We start from the raw sequence: 24,188 nt of genomic DNA, 5'->3' as shown, positions 1-24,188 counted from the left end.
GGGGGGTTGGAAAGAGATGGTCCTTTCTAACCCAAACCATTCTATGATTCTGTGATCTATTGAAGCAATATCAAATACTTGGACAAGTATAAGACAGAGTCTGTTGCTTTGTTTCTTATTCATTATTCCCATATTGTCCATACTTGTGCCTACACAAAATGAGAGAATTCTTTTTCCGAAATTACTTTCACTGTATGCACATTAGGCCCTACACAGACTGAACAGAAACAGGAATATGATGGAATTAACATTATAAATTATTCCTTTTCTCTTTTACTTGTTTTATATGAAGCTGATCTACTTAACTGTTTATTGTCCCCTTTCTCACATGAATAGTGCAATGTTTTTCAGTATCTTCATTCACTTTGAATAGCTTCCTATTTTTCCCACACTGAAGCAGCAAAATAACATCACATGAAGTCTTGGTTCTACATGAAACGTTTCTGTGGAACCTGAAAAAAATTTCACTTCCCTTCTGCAGTCTCTATACAAATAACATAGGCACTTTTTTCTTTTGTCAGTCTTACTGTCCTTCTGCAATTTCTGAAGTTGTGCCGGCTCCCTCTGGTGGCCAACCACCACTGGCCAGTCTAGAAATGATTTTAGTACTAGGGAGGTAGAATGAAGGAATTTGAGAGAGATTCTTATATTTGGCTTTTTATTTATGTGGGTTATCGTTAGCAATGTAATTTTGGATAAGCATAGAGATATAATAAAATTAAGTATTAAATAAATATACATAAAATATAAATTTATTTTATTTGCTGTTGCCTTTGCTATTTTGTGATATTCTAACAGTCTTTAAGTGAACACTTCTATTTCTTTCTAAAATATTTTGGTATCTTAGTTGTTAACCAGCAAACCAAGCGTGGTTTCTTTCTTTCAAAGACTGCAAGACCAGAAAAGTTCATTTCAGCAGTCTTTATCATCAGGCACTGATACCAGAACTGAAAAGGAAACAACCATTTTGCCACTGTTTCATGTTATCATCTTTCCAGATGCTGTTCTCACTTCTTTTACATTTTTTATTATGCCTTGCAAACCAGGAAAGTTTATTGCATTTAGTCGTTTAGGCTTCATACAGCAGATTTGAGCTTTCATCTTGTCCTTTCCCTGGCAGTTGTGTGGACCACATGCAAAGTTTTTTCTTCTTTGCTGCTTGGGATTGGCTGTGAGTGGGAATGAGGATGACTGCTCACTTGTTCACAAGCTGTGCACAGATAAGACAGGCTTTGTAAAGCAGAGCATGGCACATTGACCATTTACCGGGATAAAGGCATCAAGACATTTTGAATGCTGTCATACCTACAAGGCATTTCCTAATATTTTGTTATTTATATCTTGTGTTAGGTAAATTTGAAAAACAGAGTTCAAAGACAGAGCGTGAACTATGAACTGCTTCTTTTGCTATCCTTTTAGGCTAATCCAGTGTCTGTTAACATCAGTGGTAGCCATAGTCTTTGTTAGAGGTAGATCATATTCTTACCTAACTAATATTTGGAACAGAAAAAATAAAAAATGTTTCCTCCCTTCATGTTTTTAGAATTACAAAATAGGTTATTTTTTCTTACCATAGTTTACTTTTACTCTTTCTAGGTAGTAGGATAAAAGTCAGCAATGTTTCAGACCTTCTACCATATTGTTTTCTGTCCATGCATACTTTCTTAGTATCTCTAAATGCTGTGTTGGCAATTGTAAAGGAAAGGAAATCTAGTATTAACAGCAAGAAGTGCATATAATTCTAAAAAAAATTCCAGGAGTCCACCATCCAGGGGAAGCAATTTAACCTAGTGAAAAATATTCTGTGGTTGCTTTTTCTTTAAAAAATTATGTAAAACTGATGATGTAACTCCAGTGTCCTACTAAGTGTAACTCCAGTGTCCTACTAAACACATACTTCTGTTGCCTTTGCTGTAACCAGCACAGCTGGTGGAGGGAAGTCTGTAGTAGTGTACTGCTGGGATGGTCAGCCTGCCATGGGAGGGAGATGAGGGGAACAGACTCAAGGGCATGACACAACTGTTAGTGGATGACTGCATTCAGGAGCTGCACTGACTTCAGCTCTTTCAGTGCAGTACAAAATTCATTACATTTTCCACAGTGGTTGCCTGCCACCCAGGATCAGCAGCCCTGAGCCTACAGGTTGGCACTGCATTGCACAGTGCATGTCTACACTTCTCAGAGTATGAGGACTATCTCTGCCATTATAACCATTTTTACTTCTTTCCGTCATCTAGGAAAGTGGGGGGGGGGGGGAAGAAGGGGATGGGAGGAAAAGCACCAATTGCTATTATCTAGTACAAGGCATACAACTCTTAATTTGTTACCTTATCACATGAGTGATCTGAAAGTACTTTTTACTTTGGTGTACACTGATACAGCTTCAGCGACAACATTGGTGAAATGATGCCAAAATTCTGATTGTGGTTAGTTGAGGTAAGAACTGACCATAAATCAGACTGAGCAATCCTGAGATTTTATGAAACATTCTTCGAAAGAAATCCCAGGAAAAAAAAAAACCAAACAAAAACCCAAAACCTGTCAGAGTATATATGACAGTTTCTTCGAGTCTGTAGATGCTGTAGTGTTTCTGCAATGTGTCTAGGTTTGGTTTATGAGAATTCTGCTTAGCTCCTAAACTCTATTTTGAATTAAGGAGAGAGAATTAAACAAACAGGCCCAGGTCTATACTATTTTTAAACTCTTGATTCATATTTAAGCATTGGAAATAACTCTTTGGTGTACAAGGATGAGATAAGAACATTGCCAAATTGTTTAGAGTATATTGGCTGAGAAATGTTTGTTTCCAAGCATGTTTGTTTCCAAAAAAGTCTCTGGTTGGTTCCCTGATTATTTTGAAAAAGATGACTCTATGAAGCCAATAAGGGTCCAGTGTGTTCAGCTGTGTCAAAAATAAGGGAAAAGCTTTTGATCTTCACCTTTCCTTAAAACAAAGGAGGCAATGACTCTATGTGGCAAAAGATCATCTTTCATGGCATTCTTCAACATGTCTTATACCCACATGAAGTCTGATCTGCATGTCAAAATCATTCAGGTGACTTCTGCTGATTTCAGCAGCTTCTGGATAGATGCCAGACTTCCTTAGTGAGATTTACATTTTCATAGTGACAGATCTCCTGGCACTTAGAAGTCTGCTTGGAAAAGTAAAAGCTAATGTATTTACTTCACTATTCAAAACGTTCAAAGACACTGGCTGTGAACTCCAGAAAACTACTCAGCTAGGGACCACCTGTAATTCCATTTGTAGCTCTAAATCCACAAAATCTCATCTCATTGAAAGATGTGCTGGTTTGCCATAGACAAACTATAAGAATCTAAAGATGGTCCAGAAATCTTAATCAGATCAAAAGTGAACATTTCCAGTAAATTTTAAAGACTTTTCTGCCTGCTAGCAGATTTGTGTTGTTCAGATTCACAGTCCAGGTAGAATGGGTGTCTCTTTTTGACAGTCTAATAAGAAAGTAATTCTCAGTGGAGATTTAAAAAACTGTATACAATTTATACCTAACTATTCTATGATTCTATGATTCTATACAGAAAGAAAATTCCTCTCTTACCTGTACTATGTATAAACTTTTCTTAAGGAAACTCTGTGTGTGGCTGCAGTTCTTTGCTCTGTGAATAGAGATGTAGAAAGAAGAAAGCAGGGGAAGTCACATCAGAAACATCAGCAACAGTAGGAGAACTGGGACAGTTTTGAAGGTAGTTTCATCCACACATTTCTTTTTAAATTGCTTTGATCTTTTGAAAAGTCCATGTTACACACGGAAAAGCTGGAAGACAGAGCACTTGCACTACTGCATGAATTCAGCAGCTCTGCTAGAGCTGAAATACGTAAGCACAGGATTTTTTTGTGTGGACTTTATTAACAGAAGAGCACAAAAAAGTGAATGTGGATATATTTTTATTAGAACATTAGGTTTGGTCTTTTATTCTGTGTTGTGAAAGGCTATCTTCCTGACCCTGACATTCTGATTGGTTGGTAATGTGGGCTGTTTGGGGATATCAGAGCAGGGATTAGAAAGGGATTCAAATGATATGCTCTGCTGGTCCAATAGTATTTTCCCAGTATCATAACAGCATCAGTTAGTCACTGTAACTTGCATGGGGACAAGCATTCATGATTGCTGCACAGCCTCTGGAGTGGCATCAGAGAACGCTTGGTTAAGCAGCTTGGTTGAGGTTATTTCTGAGGAGGGACTGACTTGCTGTGTGGCAGCTCCAGACTTATATGATTTACCAAAAATAATTGCTGTCAGAGTGTTTTACTGCTTGTTTGCTCAGCCTTGTACTATATCCAGGACTTCATCCTTCCCCTAATTAACATTGTATAATGGGAAGGAAAAGGTGCTGCCTAATAGGTAGAACACTGTTTAGAGAAAGGAGAGGTAGACATGGGAGCCAGCCCTTATACCCACAGTTCTCTATTGTTTTATGAGTGTTTAATAGAAAACTGCAGAATTGGTGCTTTGAGCAGACACTGGGCCTGTAACTGCTACAGGGTGGTGTTTATTCTGTATTCTCTTTCTCACTCTGTATTTTGAAGATGTGGCACCATGCAGAAAGCAGTCAACTGCTCAAGTGCTGTCAATAGCATGTGGTTAGGGCACTCTTAGGAGAAGGGAGCATTTGACCAGCTTATCAGTCAGTTCCAAGAACACAGAAGACAACCACCAAGTTTCCAAACACCCAATAAGACAAAGGAGAGAGAGAAGGCTGAAGGAGTGTGCATCATTCAGTGATGGTGGGCTCTGGCATATTCATAGAAGAAAAATTTTGGCACTGACAGCACTGAAGGGTCAGAAGCTCTGGAGTTTTGACAGTCAGCCAGGTTTCAGGACTGTGGTTTTGGCCAGATTGACCTGGATTCTACTAATGCACCGTAGACAACTGTTCTGTTTAGTATATAACCCTTTTATAACTTTTTCTTTCTGTGTCTACCCTCTTCTTCCATCCTTTAAGAGATGGGAAACACTTGGACAGGGCAGAAGGACAGTAAGAATCCAGGTAGCTGTAAAGGAATGTAACAAAGCTCTCATATTACAACAGCTATATGCCCACAGTAGGCAGCCAAATTTTATGAATGGTGTGCCCAAGGTATTATTTTAAGCAATGGACTTGCAGTAATGCCAATGAAAGCCCAAAAAGCAGACAGTACATTGTCAGGATTCATCATAAGAGCCTGACAGTGCACATCTTACAGAAATCAATTATTATTATTGAAAATCTTTTTCTCCTCTGCACTGATGTGAAAGCATTCTTCAAATGGCAAGCACTGGCTGAGGTTATACCATTCAACAGATTTTTAGGTCATTGTAGGACTAATAAACCACAGCTGGTGGGTCATGAGGATTTCTTACAGAATCACAACCTTTTCACTTCATATAAGTCCTCCAACCACATGGTTCCTGGCCAAAGCCCCGGAGAGCATAAGAGCCAGACTTCACAAGCAAAAATTATGGAGGATTCTATAATTTCTTTAGGAAATAAATGAATAAGCCAACAAAACAGCTCATTAGGTCACAGGAGAACAGATCCTGTAGGAGTTACCACCTGTGAGCAGATGTCTTGGCTCCAAATTAGAAGTTGTAGTATATGTGCAAGATCAGCATTTGGTAAGCTAATCTGGAGACCACCTCATTCTCTGTCAGCAATTAGATCACTTGCTTAGCACAAGTGATTTAGCAGAAGTACTTAAAAGGATAAAGAAAACACTTAGAGGAGCTTTAGGTTGGGAGAGAAAACCAAAACAAGGTAAAATGGGGGTGTTATGTGGCTTTGAGACAATACTAAAGTGTTAGCTTGCAAGGGGTAGTCTGTGGAGCATGCTCACGTGGAGACCAAATAAATTGCATAGAGTAATCCTGCAGGGAACAGATTCTTTCTTCCAGAGAACAAATGAGAAGGTGAGGGCAAAACATAGTTTCCGAAGCAGTATAAACCAGTTTTCTAATGAAGAAATAAAACCAAAGATCTGACAACACTTCAGGTTGATGTATAAATCTGTAAGACTGCTCACAGTTTATGCAAGAGACAGCAGCATGAGCTAGCAAGAAAAAGAAGCTTTTCAGGAAAAAGGATACTTTCCTGGATATTCTCAACGACCTCATGAATCTGGGAGGACTAAGGGGGAATATTGCCAGCTAATAGTGCTGTGGCCTCCTGCATGTGAGGAAAGGGGTTTTAAGCCTGGATATCAAAGTCTTGTTTTGCAATTACAGCCTTTTCTTATACCTTGTTTGGCTGGGGTGGGATTGACTATGGGATCTTCTCCTTGAACTCATGCTGAAAATGTTTTAGAGCAAGGAATGGGATATTTTCATTAGCTCAAGATTTTGGAAGGCTTTAGTGGTTTTTTTTTTCTCTCAGTAACTCAGGCCCTGTCAAAGTTTTGTGTCAAGCTGTGTTGAGGAGGTGATGATGCAGATTGGAAGGTGCATTGTACAGAAGGTTGTGGAGAGGTGCCATTTTCCTACTAAATTAAGTATGGGAGAGAACATCCATTTGCCTTAGGGAGACATGGAATGGGAGTTTGCAGTCCTCATGGCTGTCATGAAGGTGTTCCTACCATTTCCCAAGTGCTTAGACAAAGCATAGCCTCCAAGATAGGAAGAAACATTATGAAGGGTCCAGATTATAGGAGAATAATTGTGTTCATTACAGTTAGTCATTCAGGATAATTCTTTGGTCAGAATTAGTGGTTATAAATTCAAGTTTGTGGAGATAATTAAAACTGCAGCTTAGATAGGTTCCCTTGTCTTCTTGCTTTGGCAAAATGAGATTTGCAATATTAATTTGTTCCAAATGTGCTAAATGTGCTTTCTGTTTTGCACAGCTGGGCAGCTCCTGGATGGCTGAAGGCACTGAATCCTCACTGCAGTGCATGCAAAATGTAAAGAGACAGCTGGGTAACAGGCCACCCATTAGGTCTTGTTGTTCTGTTCTTTCCAGGGACTGCAGTAATCCTACATGCAAACTCTTGCATAACTTTAGAGAGACTAGCATGCAGTGCATAATTCCATCCTGAAAGGAACAACAAGGAATAGTTCCTTGTATATAACTTTAAGTGTCTTAGTTAATATTTCACAAAAAGAGAGGAAAAAAATTAAGTAAGTGAGACTAAATTGAACTAGGAAGAACTTTTTCATGTTCTGTTATTAAAAGGTAAAAATTAAAAATCATCCTTTCTGGAAACTGGTAAAATATGGTAATTTACCATTCATTATTAGGCTCAGAACAACTTGTATTGTAATAAACTTCATAAAGTAGTCCTACTGGAATTCTGCCACTGTTTTAATTAACAAACTCATCATACATTTTGGTCATTTATGTCTGTTTTATGTTTCAGGAAAAATAGGCTTCATCTCAAGCTGCATAACTGATGGTTGCTCTGGATGATGATTTGTAGTTAAATCAACTAGCAGGTAGCTTCAGTCTGTTATTGCTGTAAATCAGATTATTTCAGATTGCACTCCTCTTGTTCTTGATATCTGTATTTAGGATAACGTTTTTGTGCTTTTTTTTTCCCTCCAAAATAATTTCTTAAAGATAAGTTCAGAGGAGGGCAGGAAATAATAACCCAACTGTTCACAATTGCAAAGGAGTATTGGTGTTAAACCTAACAGAGAAATTCATGTGCATTTAAGCCGAGTAATAATTGCAGTTTGCAAAATCAGGGCAAGAATTCTTAAACATGTTTATACAGGTCTTCATTCACTACTATGAGTTTATAGAATATATCCTGCTGTTAGGCTGTGATGTTTGCTGACAGAGGTTACTCAAAATCTGCAATATTAGGAAGACATTTCTTTTATGTTCCTGTGGCTTTCAAGAACCTTGTAATAACAGTTGTAGAGAAACACAGTAGTGCTTACGCAGCGTTAAAAAGTAAGAAATAATTTCAAATAAATACCCCAATTCTATTATAGTATGAAGATAAAATTTAGATTCCTATGTAGATATAGTTAAGCTCATGAAGTAGGGATATGCAAAACAGAGCTGTGATCTGACTCAGTCAGGCCAAACAGCCTTAAAGACAAAAGCATGTGGACCTCTGAAAAAGTTTCAAAGGTGTGACAGTTTATTGCAGGCTTGAACCTGACCTATTTCATTCACTGCAACTGAAAGCAATTGAGACTGGCTAAGGCTAGAGGAAAGGTTAATGTTTCTTAAATGATAACATCTCCAGAGTCTGAGACCAACAACAAAATGCAGACCACTAAGACAGGGAGGATCAGGCTGCAAGAGATTTCTTAGAGAGATAATTGCCATTTTCATCTGTCAAGTTCCTTCTGCTGCTTCTACTTCCTCACTCACTTCACCAGCTTTTACAGGTACACAGGCTTTTCTGTTGGAATGGCTAAAACAGACTCCACAGTTTACCTTTCCTGAAGCAAGCTAGTATGAATGTGTGGACACATGGCATTAGACTATATCAATTTGGTTTACATCTGTGTTCAAAAATAAATGTGGGAATGTAATGACAGAAAATAGGCACATTGACGAGTACAACCTGCAAAGGAAAAACAGTTTCCTTGGAGGTGCAAGACGAAAAAAAAAAAAAAGCATTAATGCTATGCATGTTCTTAGGCAAATTGAGCATGGTTTGTTTGTTTGTTTTATCGGAGCTAAAGGGTTATTGAAGTAGTGAATACAGGGAGATGGTTTCCCCAGCAACTGTGCCTCTAGAAAAAGGCTTTGGCTTGTTCTCTTGCTCGTGTGTTTTACAGCATGTAAGTAAATGATATCTCTGGTAGGAAACATATACCGAGCCTAGTGATCTCCAGAGTTGGTCCTGTTGGCATTAATATCTGTGGGAGTTCAGGATGCAAAACCGTAAGTCCTACTGGAAGCAATGATTCTGGCTCAGCTCAGGTTGGTGCAAGCTGGCTGCCTGAGCCAAAGAGTGTGATCCAGGAGGACCAATTTTTCCAGTTCATTTAAACCTCAGAGACCACATCTCTTAGTGCTGAAAAAGGCCCAGCGTTGCCTGCAAAGACCCATGGTCAGAATTTAAGGAGAAGAAAATGCAATCCCAAATGTACTGTTTTTTTTTTCTGTAGCAGTGTAAGTCAGTTTTTGTAGCTTGTTGTAATTAAGTAAAACTGTCTTAACAGTAGCACTGTGATACAATCTAAGAGATAGAAATCCTAAAGCATTTGCATTTTGAGTTAAGTATTTGGGACACACATGACTGTATACTGAAATACTGAATATCTATTCAGCCAAAGAGAGAGAGAATTTGGGATTATTTAAATAAGGGATGTATTGCCCACTCTTACTTTTATTCATCTAGGCTACTGATTTAATAGCCCAGGCAGAGTTCTCTGACTTTAAAGATTTGATGTATTTCTAGATTAAAATGTTAAGCTAGAATGAAACAAACTACATCGTAAATTGAGGGCAGGCTATTGCAAACAGGTTATAAATCTGTTGTGCTACTTGACTAGTCAGGTGAACGGCTGCATTTTCAAAGGCTGTCACTTTAAATACATGGAGTTGGTAGGGACCTATTAGTAACAGCAAATAAATCTCCAGTCTAACAAGCTAGTTCTAAAGAATGAAGTTCTAAATGCAGTTTGATCAATGTATTTTTAATCCCTAGGCTCAGGCATTGTTTTCTGTTTCATTTCTAGATGATGAGTGAGTCAGGAGCTTATGAGTAAGGATTAAAGGGGAGTTCAGCAAGGGAAAAGTACCTGTGTGGTGCACCTAATTTGATCTGAATTGTAACAAACCCAGTTTGCTACCACAGAAAACCACTTCTGATATCTCAAAGTTTCAGTATTTCATTCATGTGGACATATTTACGCCAAGGCATCTAGTTGCCATTTTATGAGTTTGGATGGATGACAGTTATGTCACAAACCCTACAAGGGCCATACCCTTCTGGGATAACAGCTACATGCTAGGGGGAAAATGGATATCCTAATATAACAAAATGTGTCTGTGTATTGATCATTAAACCTCACACTAGTGACTTGACTAAGTCAACCAAATAGATGAACACAGAGTTGTCACTTACTTTGGATAAGATCTTTATCTGGTGCCCCTGCAGTCCCAAATATATATTTTTGGGGTGTTTTAATTGTTTTAGAGTTAGCAACAAATTGTATTTACAGAGCCGTGAAGGAAAACTGTTGGTTTTAAGTGCCAGTGGCCTTTCCACTCCTTGACTTATTGTTAGAGTGTGAGGTGGCAAGGTTTTGTTTCTCAAAGATAGTTTATCACTCTCTGTAGATGGTAAATTTTGAACCTCTTTCTGAAGCTAATGTGTATAAACTAAAAGTACACGGGAAATACTGGACCCCTATGAGAAATGCACTCTACTCTGCTTCTTTTGAAAAACATTTTCTGCCCTGCATAATCAAGGAGACAGCAGGGCAGAAAGAAATGGTGGGTTTAAGTTCGCTAGTTCCCAGTGGTATCAACCTTATTGCATCAGTCAGTGAAGACACATTTGTCCTCTGAATCTTTAACACATCAGGGTATATACAGTTAACCCTTCTCATAGTCTTCTTTGTGTCAAAACAAATCAAAGGCTTTGTCAAGACAGAGGTCTAATTCCAAAATGTCACTCTATACCAAGGAGTAAAAATACCTGGTAAAATTAACATTTGTTAATGTGGAATTCAGGACTCTGATTACATAAAGTTCAGGTTGTTTAAATGTCACTTGATTTGCTTGGAATAGAGAGCTGTGTTTCTGAAAACCTTTACTGTATAGGCTAAATTGTAATTAAAGATATTGTGTATATTCTTTTTTTCCTTTTCAATCAAGTACACATCAAGAGTGTCATCCTTTGCCTTTACTGTTTTTTGTTTGTTATAGACTTACTATGATTACTGACATTTTAGGGCTCTGAGTCTCAAAGCATGGACTTTGTTAGTTGTGTAGTTCAGTTAAAATCTAAATGATAGATTTTCTGTCTGTTGTTGATGTTTTAACAGAATTAGTCATGTATGCATGACTGAACCCATCTCTTTTCAAGTTAAATGCAACTAATATCACATCAAGGAACTGATTAATGTCCTTAGTAGGGGGGAAAATGAGGAATTCAGCTCTTTAATAGAATTACTCTGCAATACACTGAAATTGAAGATAATCCCTTTCAATCAAGTTACATTTAGACAGATCTTTTTCTCCAAGCCAGTAGGTGAGACCTTTATAAGAACTGCATATGTATTTGAGCCCTTTAAAAGAAACTAATTTTAACAATGCATGTATTTATGCTTCACTGGCCTACTAAGCATTATAATCTTGCAGCTCAGTGACTTCCAGATGTGCGTTACTCTGAGACTTAATGGTAGTTTTGTTCAGTGAACTATGGCATGATACATTATAAAACTTGCGTACATATTCTAATGACTGCCTTATATCACACATGTCAAGGAAAGGTGAAACATCATTGCTTGGAATGGATATTATGTATGCCTGTGGTGTTCTGCAAGAATGGCCAAGAGAAATTAACACATCAATAATTAATACTTAGGTGTCTGCGACCCAGTATACAATGGGATGGAAAGTTATGTTTGTACTGATGCCCTCATCTTTCTACATGCTTTGCTAACTGCTTGTGCTTGTAGTCTGAAGAGAGCTATAACGTGCATACCGGTGTGTATGCCCTGTATAAGCCATATCTATATTTTACTTTCTATCTAAATTGCTACTGAAAGTGTCTCTGGGGCTGTATTCACACCTTAAACATCCCTGGATGCTTAGAAGAGCATAAGTTGGTACAGGACAAATCCATGCCAGGGACAGTCTTAGTAATTCAGCTGTAGAGAGGAATGTGTACCAAGCTTTAAAACATACGTAGCTTTTTAGTATACATTGCTTAATTTATTAGTATAGACATAGTTTTGTAACTTTCTCATTGGAGTGTAGCTTTCTCAGTGGACTGACAGGAAGATTATGGAACTGTTGTACCCCAAAAGAAATACAATCTTCTTCACCAGTTTGTGGGTAGGTTGAGAGATGAGAGGGGAAATGGTCCCCATATTTTTCTCATTCCTTTTTACCTTTTTTTGATTGCCTCATTTGATTGCCTTATTAATGAACTGCTTTAGTGAAGGACAGTGGCTAGCTGATGTCAAAAAAGAAGGTTCAACTACTGTTACAAGAGTTAGCAACATCTTCTAGTAGTGAAGATACAAATTAGGGCTTATTTTTTGTGGCTAGCCCAAGCCATGCTGATGATAGAGCTTAAGTGTATTTATGATTAAATAGGTCCTGGAAAGAAGCAGAAGACTAACTACGTGAGGTTTTGAATAGTCCTTTGGAATTTCTGCAAAGAGGGAAGACTCCTTTTGCCCTGTAGAGTGTTAATGTTTGAGCATAACCTGTTCTCCCTCATAAATTTTCTGATTGTATTAAGCAGAGCTGACGTATCAAACCCACAGAGGTTAGCCAGGTTGTTCCAAATCTTTATCAACAACTCAGGTTTTTATCCACATAAAGTCATTTGTGTTATACTGTCTCTTCTGTTTTCTTCCCATTCTTCCAATGAATCAGAAGATGAAGGTATTATGTTGTTTTTTTTTTTCTGTTACATTCTGAATTGATTTTTGCAATTATCTTTTCCCCTGACAGTCTAACAGGAAAAAAAAAACAACAAACCAAAACCAAACCCAAACAAGATGCAGCTTCTTTGAGCTATTTTTTAAAGTTATTAGTCCACATCTATAACTATGTAAAGCAGGTGTTTAGACGTAGGTGACACTCTATAAGTAAGTTTATAAAATCATGAAATAATTAATATATTTAATCATCAAAGCCTTAAGTAACAAGCATGACTACTTGTCTTCTATTTATCTGCAAAATGCATACCAAATAACTTCCCCTACAATTTTAGTGGGGAAGAAGAAAATGTTATTATTGTCCCTGATTAAATTTACAACTAGAGGAAGGGTCTAGTAGTATTTAACTATTTGTGAGTGTGGAACTATAAAAAATTCTGTTCAGTTTCTCCCCTGAAGGTAACATTAAAATGTTCTTCATCTGTTTTAGCTGACTCATAATCCCTATTCCTACCATTCCTTAAACCAAATTCTTTCATATTTCTAATTCATAACAAGAACTATAGTTTTATGGATGTACTGATACATCTAAAGCTTTCCCTGGATATCTCTGTTGGATGACATTTTTGGTTGTTTTTAATTGGGTACAATATCTTCCATGCTTTTTTCCTATAACAGGATGTTTGACTTGAACACCAGGAGCCTGCGAGTTCTCTCCCTTCTCATTTCCCAGAGATTTAGAGGGAGTAATGAAGCAAAGCTATAGTTTATAGCTCACATGGAAAGCTGGGCCGTAACAAAAGCTTGATGCCTTGTAACAACTACCAGGTCTGAAGGGCTGGGGAGCATTCCTCAGGTACATGCAGATAGATAGCACCAGGCTCTTTCCAGACGTATGTGGCTCTCTAGAGTAGCAAAGTAAGTATTTGTCTCATTCCTGTCTGTACTCTTTTCCTTTTGGGTAATTATTTGCCCATTGCTCATAGATCTGGCATTGAAAGTTGGAGTATTGCAGTACCACCTTGTTCAGTTTTCACAAGGGTGTGAGAATCTGTACAGAAGTTGTTTCCTGGGTGGTTTTTTTTCTGTCTGAAAATCAGTAGAGGTCTGAAGGAAGGTATTTTTGAATCATGCATTACCTCTGCACATCAGGAAGTGAAATGCACTGGGAGGCCTGTGGTTATGCTGCATGAAGCATGTAAGTGACCCCCTGCAGATTTCAGAACAATTGTTAAAAATACAAGCTGCACCCTGCACATAATCCTCATCCATCGCATGGTATTTAAACAGTAAACAAGGAGAAGTACATGAACGTCTTTGAATAAACTCAGTCTCCTATTTTTGCCAGTTCTGTTTCATAGCCTTTCAGATGGTTTAGGATAAGCAGGTAGAATAAACATCCATGTAGTAGGCTCCTCTGACAAAGTGGGGGGAAAAAGGCATTTTGCAATGCCATTGACTGTAATTCTCCTGTAAATGCGTTAATTATTAATCTTTCCAATATTTGGAGTTTCTGTAATTTGTGTCTGTGGGTGGGATACTTTGTGATTTATATACCAGGTTAGTAAAGGAGGCTTTTCCTTCCAAACCTCAAGGAAACGTATTTAAGTTGTACATTTTTGGTTTTGGTTTTTAAATGCTGTAAGAATCTGAGAATCTCAGAAGTGTCAAGCTGCTAAAGGATGACACTGTTTCTTTTTAGACAAGGGGTTCCCAAATACACTGACCATGATTGAAAATGGGTTGCTAAAGCAAAGGTTGAAATTCTGCCAGTTTTACCTATGTAGTTCCAACCCAGTCAGGCAGTTAATGCAAGAGTTCTTAGTTGAGGAAGGCTGACAAAATCTGGCCTGTGGTGTCTATGATTAAACATTGCAACCAGCTCGTCTAAAACAGGTTGCAATCCCAGTCCCACAGTGATTCTTGACGATGTGCTCAGCTCAAAGAACTGCATTCAGACCTTGGAATTTATCTGAGGAATTCTCAAATCATGTTAGTCAAAGAAAAATAAACCCCAAAACTATGTTGAGGAAGCAAAATAGGCCTTATCAGAAAAATATTTCTGAATTTTATTGATTTTTCTTTTGTCACTTGGCTTTAAATGGAATTCAGCACTGAGCCAGATCATAGGATTTCATATGATCTTTAGGTTTTCTTTAGGTTTGCAAGGTTTCCACAAAGCAACTTGCAAAACAGTCTTCTTCAGAGAGCAGCCTCTTGGACAGGTCTAATCAAACCAAGAGATCACCTCTTGGGAATTTAAGCTAAGAGATTCTCTCTGTTCAGGTTCTCTGGCAACATTTGAAGATACTGACAAAAATCCTAAATACCCATATTGAGAGTTATTGGAATAAATGGCTCATAGTTGAGGTAACTTATTTCTTAAGACCTTTAGATACAAAATTAAAGAATAAATTAGTCATATTGCCCTGTCACAGCCTTTTTGTTTCTCTTCTCCTCTAAACCACTAATGAACATACTAACTGTAGAAGTAGCACAAACATTGTGCTCCCTAGTTTGTACTTTTGGCAGTTCATAATACATCAATGTCTGTACTGTCAGATGATCTGCTTCAGGTCAGATGGCCACACATCTGGCACTAAGACAAGAACGTTTAAATCTCACACAGCCCAGAGAAGTGGGAAAGTCTCTGTAGGTTTAGTTATGAATACAGTCCTTTCTTCAGTCAGGTGTTTTGGAATTAGAAGTTTTCACTAAAATTACTGGCATAATCCCTGCTGAAAATAGTCTCTGTTTCCTTTCTGTACTGCTAAGGTACTACTCCCAGTGTATAAACAAACGGTGATTCATTAGCACAATGACATAGAACAACAGATGACCTTGCCTATGAATGGATTATTCTTCTACTTCAGTTATGGTAATGAATCATTTCCCTCTTGCACTCCTCCCTTCACTTCTACTTGAATACATTTCTTAGTATTCAGAATTCTCTTCTTGAAAGAACAGTTGTCTCTGGAGGTCAAGAGGGGAGGGATCCTTACTGGTACAAAGCACAGAGGAACACAACTCCACAGAATTATCAGGCAACCTTCTGGCTATCATTGCTTCTATTGACTGTTTTACATTGGAACATACTTTCTTCTTAACAGTTTATGTCCTCATGACATGATATATGTTTCAAGCATAAATTATACATGAAAAAATCTTATTCCTTGTGTAGAGACCTCATTGAAATTTGGAGACTGGGTAGATGTAAATTCTGGGTAAAAACTTCAAGATTGCTCATTGGAAAATCCACTAGAATAAAACTCTTCTGTCAGTATTTAGAAAGCAGTTGGCATGTTTCAGTTTTCTTATTCTGTAGCCCACTTGAATACAGGAAAGCCTTGTTCTGAACTTGCTGCCCCCACAAGCTCTTCATGTTTCTTAAAATACTTCAATATGCAGATTTCCTGAAGGGCTTCCACAAACTGGTACTTAGGAATCTCTGGATGTTTTCTCTGTAAATTTTTTGCTTAGGTAAATCTTAGAATCATAATCTCACATTTAGATATTCCTTTTGGCAGTTGGCCATTTGTCCCTGTTTCCTATCAGGGGTAAACAGCTGAGTTGGCTGACTTTTAAATACAAAAACATTGTGTTCTCGCTGAAGCTGTTAATGAAAATACTACTGAAAAGACTGTTCATGAAAATTGGCAATTGCAACAGCCCTGTTCCTAGAAGTGCAATGTCTGATATTAACAATGGCTTTGCAGGTCTGAGCACTTCCTTTCGCAAAGGGTTACATGCAGTATACCACCCAGCTAAGTAATTTCTGAAGCATGGATTTACACACCTAAACTGTTTACATACTGCTTAGACTTGAGGTGAGAAGAGTGGAGACTCACTGACATTCTTTGTATATTTAAAAACTTGCTGCAAATGAAGGAAAATATTCGCGAGTTCATGGTGGGTAAGACCAAAGTAACAGGCTTAAATTGTACTAGAGGAGGGTTAAGCTAGACATTGGGAGAAAAAAAAAAAAGTCTTCCTAAAGAAAAGGATGAATTAATCCCTGAAATAGACTGCCTAGAGGTTTTAGAGCCTCAGTCCCTGGATGTTTAAGAGCAGTTAGACACCTTGGCAGAGATACAACTGATCCTGCTTCAGGGCAGATAGATGGACTTAATAACCTCATGAGCTCTTTCCAAGCCTGAACTCTGTAATTCCATCACTGCTCAAAGTCACACCAGAACTGTGTGGCAAAAAGGGACCACACATTCTGCACCCATTTCTGCTACCATTACAGCCAAATCCTCCTTGCTTTTTTAGGAACGGCTTGAAAAGCCTCAATGTGCTTACTTACTTTGATCAAGATACAGTGTTATTGCTTACTTTCCTAGTGCTTGCATTTTCTCTGGGTAGAAAGTGACTTTTAGTCAAAAGACCAGCATACTGTGTGGTTTATATCCTGCACAGGGTCTGTGCAGCTGAAGTAGGAATAGTACATCTGCATAAATAAAACTTACCAGTGCACCAGAATGAGCTGCAATAGCAATAGGCAAAGAGAAAGTTGTCATCTCTGCTTCTGCAAATACAGCAGCCTTAATATTTAATTGATGATAGTCAATGGTCCACACCAGAAAGGAAATAATGGCCAAGGGGCTACATCTGTCAGCACCATAATTCATGCTGGCAGTATGGATTTGGTCACCATATATTTTATACAGGCTTCCCAAACAATGAGGACACGTGAGTTGTCTTTAGGCTACCTTAAAAAATGTTTAGCTTCTAAATAAAATGGTTATCCTGACTTTCTTTTACTACTTGACTCTTCTCCATATTCTCAGGAGCAATTAAAAAAACCCAAACCCACAATTCAATAGAAATACAGTGCATAATAACATGGCTGTACAAAATGAGTTCGGTAAGATGTGACAATACTGCAGCTATGCTCAAAGTTTTCTGAGATAGGATCCAGCCAAGGGGTTTCCCCAAGTTCTTCACTGATCCTCATTCACCTTTTTACATTTCTGCCTACTTCATATTGATTTTTATGGTATTGCAACTACAAGCATGTAGACCTTGAGAAGAATGAAGTGCATCTGAAATGAAATACACTGCTGTTGTATTTTATTTGCTGATAATAAAAATTATAATGATTTTTTGTAACTGTGGGTGATTGTCTATAAAAGATCATAATTGCTGACTGTAATGCAAAAATTAGAAGGAAAAAAAATAGGTTTTTTTCTACATTTCATAAATCTGAGGCAAAGGTTATGGATTTATGTTGTGCATATCGAAAACTTTTTTACAGAATACCAGGATATCACTCTAAGCAGTTTAAAAATGTGGCTACATAAATCTATGAAATTCTTCTGGGAGAAGATTAGATGTAGTAAGTTTTTACTTTTCAAATCTCATGTGCAGCTTTTCTAAGCAAAAGTGTCTATTGAAATCAATGGGACTTCTTGCGTTACAGGATTGCTCTGGAGCAAAGTATGTGAGGAACCTGAGCAGAACAGATGAAACAAATACTACTTTTATTGCCAGCACCAGGTCTCAATTCACATTGCAGTGGTTTTGTCACCATCTAAAGATTTCTATGATCATATGGAGAGCCTCTAGGCAGCTGCTGAACCTGCTGAGATGGGTGACAGAGTTAGACCAGTGGGTGGACTCAGTCACAGAAGGATCTTTTTCTAGATATATATGAAGTTTCCTAAAATATCATCATCACAGCTTAAAGTTAACAAATCCTTAAGACAGAAATTCTAATGTTTTCAGGTAAACAGAAAAAAAACCTCTGTCCTAATGACATCACATAATGATCAATAAAAGGCAGCCTTTGACCCTGCCATTCATTTTCCTCTTTTTCTCATGAAGAGGGATTGGTGGCAGAAAATACAGACTGGACTGAAGGTATTAACACCACTATGTATTTTTCTGCAAGGCTCTGATTTTTTTTTCCCGAGGTTGCAATTTGTGCTCTGTTGCAAAGGAGTACCTTCAAAAGGGAAGCATGCTCTAACAAGCATGCAATCAGTTTAAAAATGAGCTTGAGTCATAGCTTCAGTATTTGACATTTGCTGTGTTTCCAGATCAAATTTAAATATAAAATGTTGTGAGACGCAAAAGAAGATTGACCATAGGTGTGTCAACCAGATCTGCAACATTTTGGAGGCTTCACAGTGCTCTCTCAGCTCCCACTTATAGCTAAGCAACACTTACTACATGCATTCCTTAAAGTAACTTGTTCTGTATGCAAACTCTCCCTTTGGTTCTCAAATGCTGTGTTCTTCCTCCAATATGACTCATTCCATCAATTACCAAACCCATGTTTTCATCCCTTTTGTATTTCCACTTTCATCACTCTATTTTTGTGGAACAAATATTCACCAAGTCACCTGACTCTTGTCAGATGAGGAGTTTATTACTTGTAGGATCAGTAGAGTATACAAACTGCAAATTCTGACCATGGTACAGGCAAATGGAAAAACTTAAAATTTAAGAGTTATGCATGACTGGGTAGATAACAATTGGACGAGTTTTGGGTTAGGAAAAGGGCATGGCAGGGCAATGGCCAGCAAATTGATCCTCTTACCTTTTTTCCCATGATGGAAAGCAAGACACTACAGCTCAGAAGAGGTTCATATAGAGTATTTGGTCATATGAGGTCATTGGTAATATAGAGCATTACTTTACCAAGCTTCTTGGAAGATAATTTCTGATGATTGTACCACCAATCTCCTGCAGACCCAGTGTTAATGTAAGAACATCGGGGGGGGGGGGGGGGGGGGGAAGCACATTATTGTGACAAAAGAATTGGAAAGCTCTGAAATGGATAAATATAGAATCAGCACTGCAGTGGAATAATAGGTGTCATTCTAGGATGATGAACAGCTACTCGGGCTGCTGCTTAAGCTCAGAAAAATTAGAAGAAACTTGCACTGTGTTTGTCATATTCAAGAGGAGATCAAAGTCTAAGCTTGGATGTAATCCAATCAGAAATAAAATCATTATAGTTCTTTTTCTAGCAAAGCCAGTCAATATGTCGATCATACAGATTAACACTCCTACGATAGCAGATGACAAAGATACAGTTGATGAGTTCTATCAACAGCTTGAAGAGACATTCATTAAAAATGAAGCAAAGCTATCACCCTTGCAACTGGGGATCTAACTGTGAAAATCTGACTCTTGGACATATAAGCTCTCCAACAGGAGTAATGGGAACTGACTACTTGTCTTGGTTTACTGAATGAAAGAGTCATCTGGTTGAACTTCGTTGCTTTCACGTTCATTCATTCTTCATTTAAAGCCAAAATTGAATGTCCAGGATATTTGTACAGATGGGTATGGCATCACAACTAAGAATCAAGTGATGCTAACAGATGAATATGTAGCAAGCAAAGAACACTCAGAGTTGGAAGATCAATTGTTGGCTTTTCAAATGTCAAAAGATAGATGCTCACCAGCCCATTGCTTCTTGTCCTGCTACAGAAAAATCTATGTGATGTCTATCCAGAAGAGGTTGGTGTTAGTGGTGTGAAAGGTTAGTCAGTTAACCCAAATGGGCTATGGAATAGAACTGCCAAGTGCAAGCTACCAATAAACACACCCTGGTAAGTCAGTACTGGGCTCTGAACATCTGTGAACTGCAGCAAGCAACTATTTCATTAGACAGTGTGTGAATAGTGACATATGCTGCCCAGAATTTTTCAACATGTATAGAGAACTTGCTTTGAGAGAAGCTCTGAAAGGATTTGCAAACTAAAAAGGAATGGCACGTCCCACCCCCCAACGCCCCGGCGAACAAGTCAGATGTGCCGATGAGATAATAAGGCAAGCTACAGTCCTGGATAATAGGCAGCAGGACCTTAATGTGGGAGGGAATGAAATGCCTGTATACTGACTCAGTTACCACAGATAGGATGCAAGCAAGCATTACCTAGTGATCAAATGCAGAAGCAATAGATAAGTTCAGTTAACTGGAAACTTTTCTATCCAACGACAAAGATATTCAAAGAGAAGTGGAAACAGAATTCCAGTTCAGCTGTATCCTCCCACAGAGAAAAGCATAAGAAACCTGAGAAACATTTAGAAAAGTAGAAAGGTTCAACAGGTGAAAAGCCTATTTTTTTTTATACTGATTTGGAGAAGCAAATTGTAGGAAACAGCCTCAGCACAGAAAGAGAGCTGAGATATGTAGGCTTTATGCATATTGTAGGTAGAAAAGAATAAAAATGCTTGTTAAGAATATTGAAAGATAGGAATGTCTCCTGTAAGAAATCAGTAGGAGTAACTTTGGTATCTTGGTACTTAATATATTAGAGAGAAGAGAATAAGACATAAGAGAGAATGTGAGATTTACAAAGGAGGGAATGACTGTGCTTTGTACCAGATGGGAACTAGAATGATATGGAAAGGTGGGATGTGCTGTACTGTACTTTGCATTTCAAGAGTGTATTCTTTCAACAAGGCTTCTAAAAATTCTGCCAGAAATGCTCCCAGCTAAATCCACTGCTTTTTGTTTTACTGTTCAGAGTTGACCAGTCCTGAGTTCTCTTTCATTTCTTGTGAGCCCCTCAGTGGCTTACATTAAATGCCACCTTAAAAACTGCTGTTTACAGGGGAGTCTTTTTTGAGCAAGACACATAGTGGAATAGATCATACAGTGGTCTCTAAGCAAATGAATGTAAGAAAAGCAACTTATTGCAACTTTGGTCATTTGGCACAAAGAAGATTAGTGACTGTTCTAAGACTTTTTTCAACACATTTTCAGTCCAAGGTAATGTAGAAAAGAAAAGCTGATAAAAACTTATTATTCACCTAACTTTCTTCCCATTGTACATGGATCAATTTTTTTAATACATTAGCTTCTGTTCCAGGCATATCTTCTAAAACATCGGTGAAAGCACCACCACTAGCAGTATCTGCACATAATTTATATAGATTTCATTCCAAATTACTTAGGCTGGTACTCAAAGGAAGTATTAATGTCATCAATGTGCAGTATCTACCTTTCGGCAACTGTCCTCCCTAAGATGTTAGTTATAAGCTACATGACTCTAATGAAGTAGTACTGATAGACAGCATTATCCTTAATATGGATAAATCTTCTGTAATTTTAGGTCTTTGAAATCCAGTTATTCTGTACTTTTTACTTCACTGCTTTGACAGCCTTTTTGTATTGCCGACTTGTATTTTTTGAGTCATGCCTACAATAATTGAAAACTAGTTTTGCTTATTTGGTGGAAATCTAGACAGATTGAAATACAGCACATTGCATCTCTGCTCTCTGCTGCTCTTCTGTCCAGACTTTGAACAGCAGCCATGCAGTTTTATCATGTTCATTACATTTTATTGTGACTACAGCCATGCAGTTAATTTCTTCAAGACTTACTTCTAAATATACAAGTTTAGAAGAAAATGTAGGTTTCCTGCACCATTTGCAAATATTAGGTTGCAAAATGCTATACATAAGTGCAAGGAACTACAAAAATATCTGCGCTCAGAACAACAGGTTAAACAGCATAACTGGACTTTTGAGAACTTCCCCCCACCCCCAAGCTCCAAACCATCTGTTCTACTTCTGACTCCTGCAGCATCTCCATCCATTCTTTTAGGTTTTTAATACTACTGACTACTTCTGCTTCTGACTCCTGCAGCATCTCCATACAAACTTTTAGGTATTTAATTGTACTGTTTCCCTCTTTTTGATGCATCAAACTAAACTGGTCAGCATGTAATCAAGATAATATTGGACTTTGTTCTCTCTGTTTCAGCTAAAACTGAAAAGCTGACCATTCATTGCTTATGGTCTGATTTAGATTAATTCATTTTTTTTTTTTTTTTTAATCAAACTATTTTCATGCTGTGAGGAAGGAATTTTGAGATTGGTGTTTTCCCTTCCAATCTTTGTTTTCTACATCCTAAATCACAGGTTTTGTCCTAATATTACAGAAATGCTTAAAGAAAGCTTCATGGTCTCCAGAACCTAATTTAGGAGATAAATTTTCTGCCCTGTCCTCTGTCATTTATAATTTTTGCAGTCTGTGAAATACAATGCAGCTTTGCAGTCATGCCAATGCTGTTGAGTCTCCCCTCTTGTATATTTTATAGGAAAAAAAAACCAAACTGCTTTTTCTAGATTTATTCTTAAACAATTAAGAACAGCAAAACACCAGAAAAGGGGGAAAAAAAAAGATTATGTTTGATGAGCAGATCAAAGGCACAAAATGATAACTTGGTGTTTATCCAAAGGACATTTTCCTTTACCCAGACATGCTTTTTCTCCTTGTTGCTGTCATGATTGATTAGTGAAGCACCAAACAATCCACATAATTATTCACCAACTGCAGACCATCTGGAGTTAGGAATTTGCAGTCTCTTTCTAGAAATGTATCTGCATGGGGTTTGCTGTATGCTTTTGAGCCTAGTACTTAATCACCACATGTGGGAGGTGTTAACTAGGGAATTGCCTTCCAGTCTAACTACATTATCATTTATATTGTGCTGTAAATGTCTATAACTTTTAAGATGCTTTACAAAGGGTTAGAAGTGCAATGGCTTATACCCCAAAGAGCATAGAGCTGAAGTGCACAAGTGAGTACCATAAAATAAAAGGCAAATGCTAAGGGGAGAGTGGCTGCTAGAGAGGTAAAGAACAGATGTCAGAATTTTTTTGGAGGAGGAGGTGAGTGAGGAGGAGGGAAGCTGTTCCCATGTGAAAGATGATCTAAAATAGGGAGTGGGCGAAGGAAACAATTTGGAGTTTCTTACAAGTATGTCTGCTGTCCTATCAAGAAGTGTTTGTGCTTTTGAAAGCATAGCTAAATTTGACAGGAAAAATAAACCTTTTCAACATACTAGCGTAAAAAGGAATATAAAAATCCTACCCATTGCATGTTCTAAACATACTTTGCATTACAAAAGTAACTCATCACAAAAATAATGCACATCTTACAACCAGGAGCTCTCCAAAACCTCGTAAATGCATCATAAACTGCATCTTTCCTCCTCCAGAGTCTCTGCAAAACAATCCAGCCTGAAGAAAGACCTGAAGGTCAAAAACTTGAACAGGAAGGTCAACAGTCTGGTTTTGTGGTCTTGAGGCAGGAAGGCAGGAGGCTTGTTCCTCAGCTGAGGATAACACAGTGGATGCCAGACTCTAACCATCTTATAGTTAAACCAGGGATTGCACATGTTTTTCACTGTGGTGCTTCACATAGGCCCAGTGCATATGCACCTGGGAATAACACACTTTAGCAATATGTGTTTATGGTTGAGACTTTAGAAATTTATTGCTTCAAAATCCAGCAGAGACAGCTCTATCATTATTATTGATGTCACAAATATGTGTTCATAAGGAATCATTAAACATGAAAAGACATCTATGTTTGGAATAACGTTTCCTGGCTGGGGGAACATCCATACTGCTTCATGCACTACTTGGCTTCTGCAGAGCTAGTTTCTACAGTTCTTCTGACACATACAGTGAGGCTATTGTCTGTACAGGTCTGAAGTAGCAAAAGCTGTTTTATTTATCAGTCTTTTTGTACAATATCTGGTCCTCCTTCCAAGACATGACAACAAGAACTTTATTTTAAAAAGAGGGGAGATGGATAGATTTTTTGCACATGCAGTTTTCTCACAAAGGTGTGCCACAATGAAACCATATGGGCAGCATCTCTTTGTGCTAATAAA

The 24,188-nt window shown here is 37.9% G+C and overlaps 1 protein-coding gene across 1 annotated transcript in view; it reads right to left on the bottom strand.

Annotated features, from left to right (window-relative positions):
- Nucleotides 1–17,170, bottom strand: part of BANK1 (B cell scaffold protein with ankyrin repeats 1) — a 169,279-nt gene extending 152,109 nt beyond the window's left edge. The window contains 1 exon segment of the mRNA XM_034064453.1: nt 17,009–17,170. Coding sequence (XP_033920344.1) covers nt 17,009–17,170 — 162 coding nt within the window.
- Between the last annotated feature and the right edge of the window lie 7,018 nt (nt 17,171–24,188).

This window comes from Melopsittacus undulatus, chromosome 7 (genome assembly GCF_012275295.1).
Source record: "Melopsittacus undulatus isolate bMelUnd1 chromosome 7, bMelUnd1.mat.Z, whole genome shotgun sequence".
NCBI lineage: Eukaryota > Metazoa > Chordata > Aves > Psittaciformes > Psittaculidae > Melopsittacus > Melopsittacus undulatus.
Note: the sequence above shows the minus strand (reverse complement) of the source record. Positions and strands in the feature narration are given on the sequence as shown.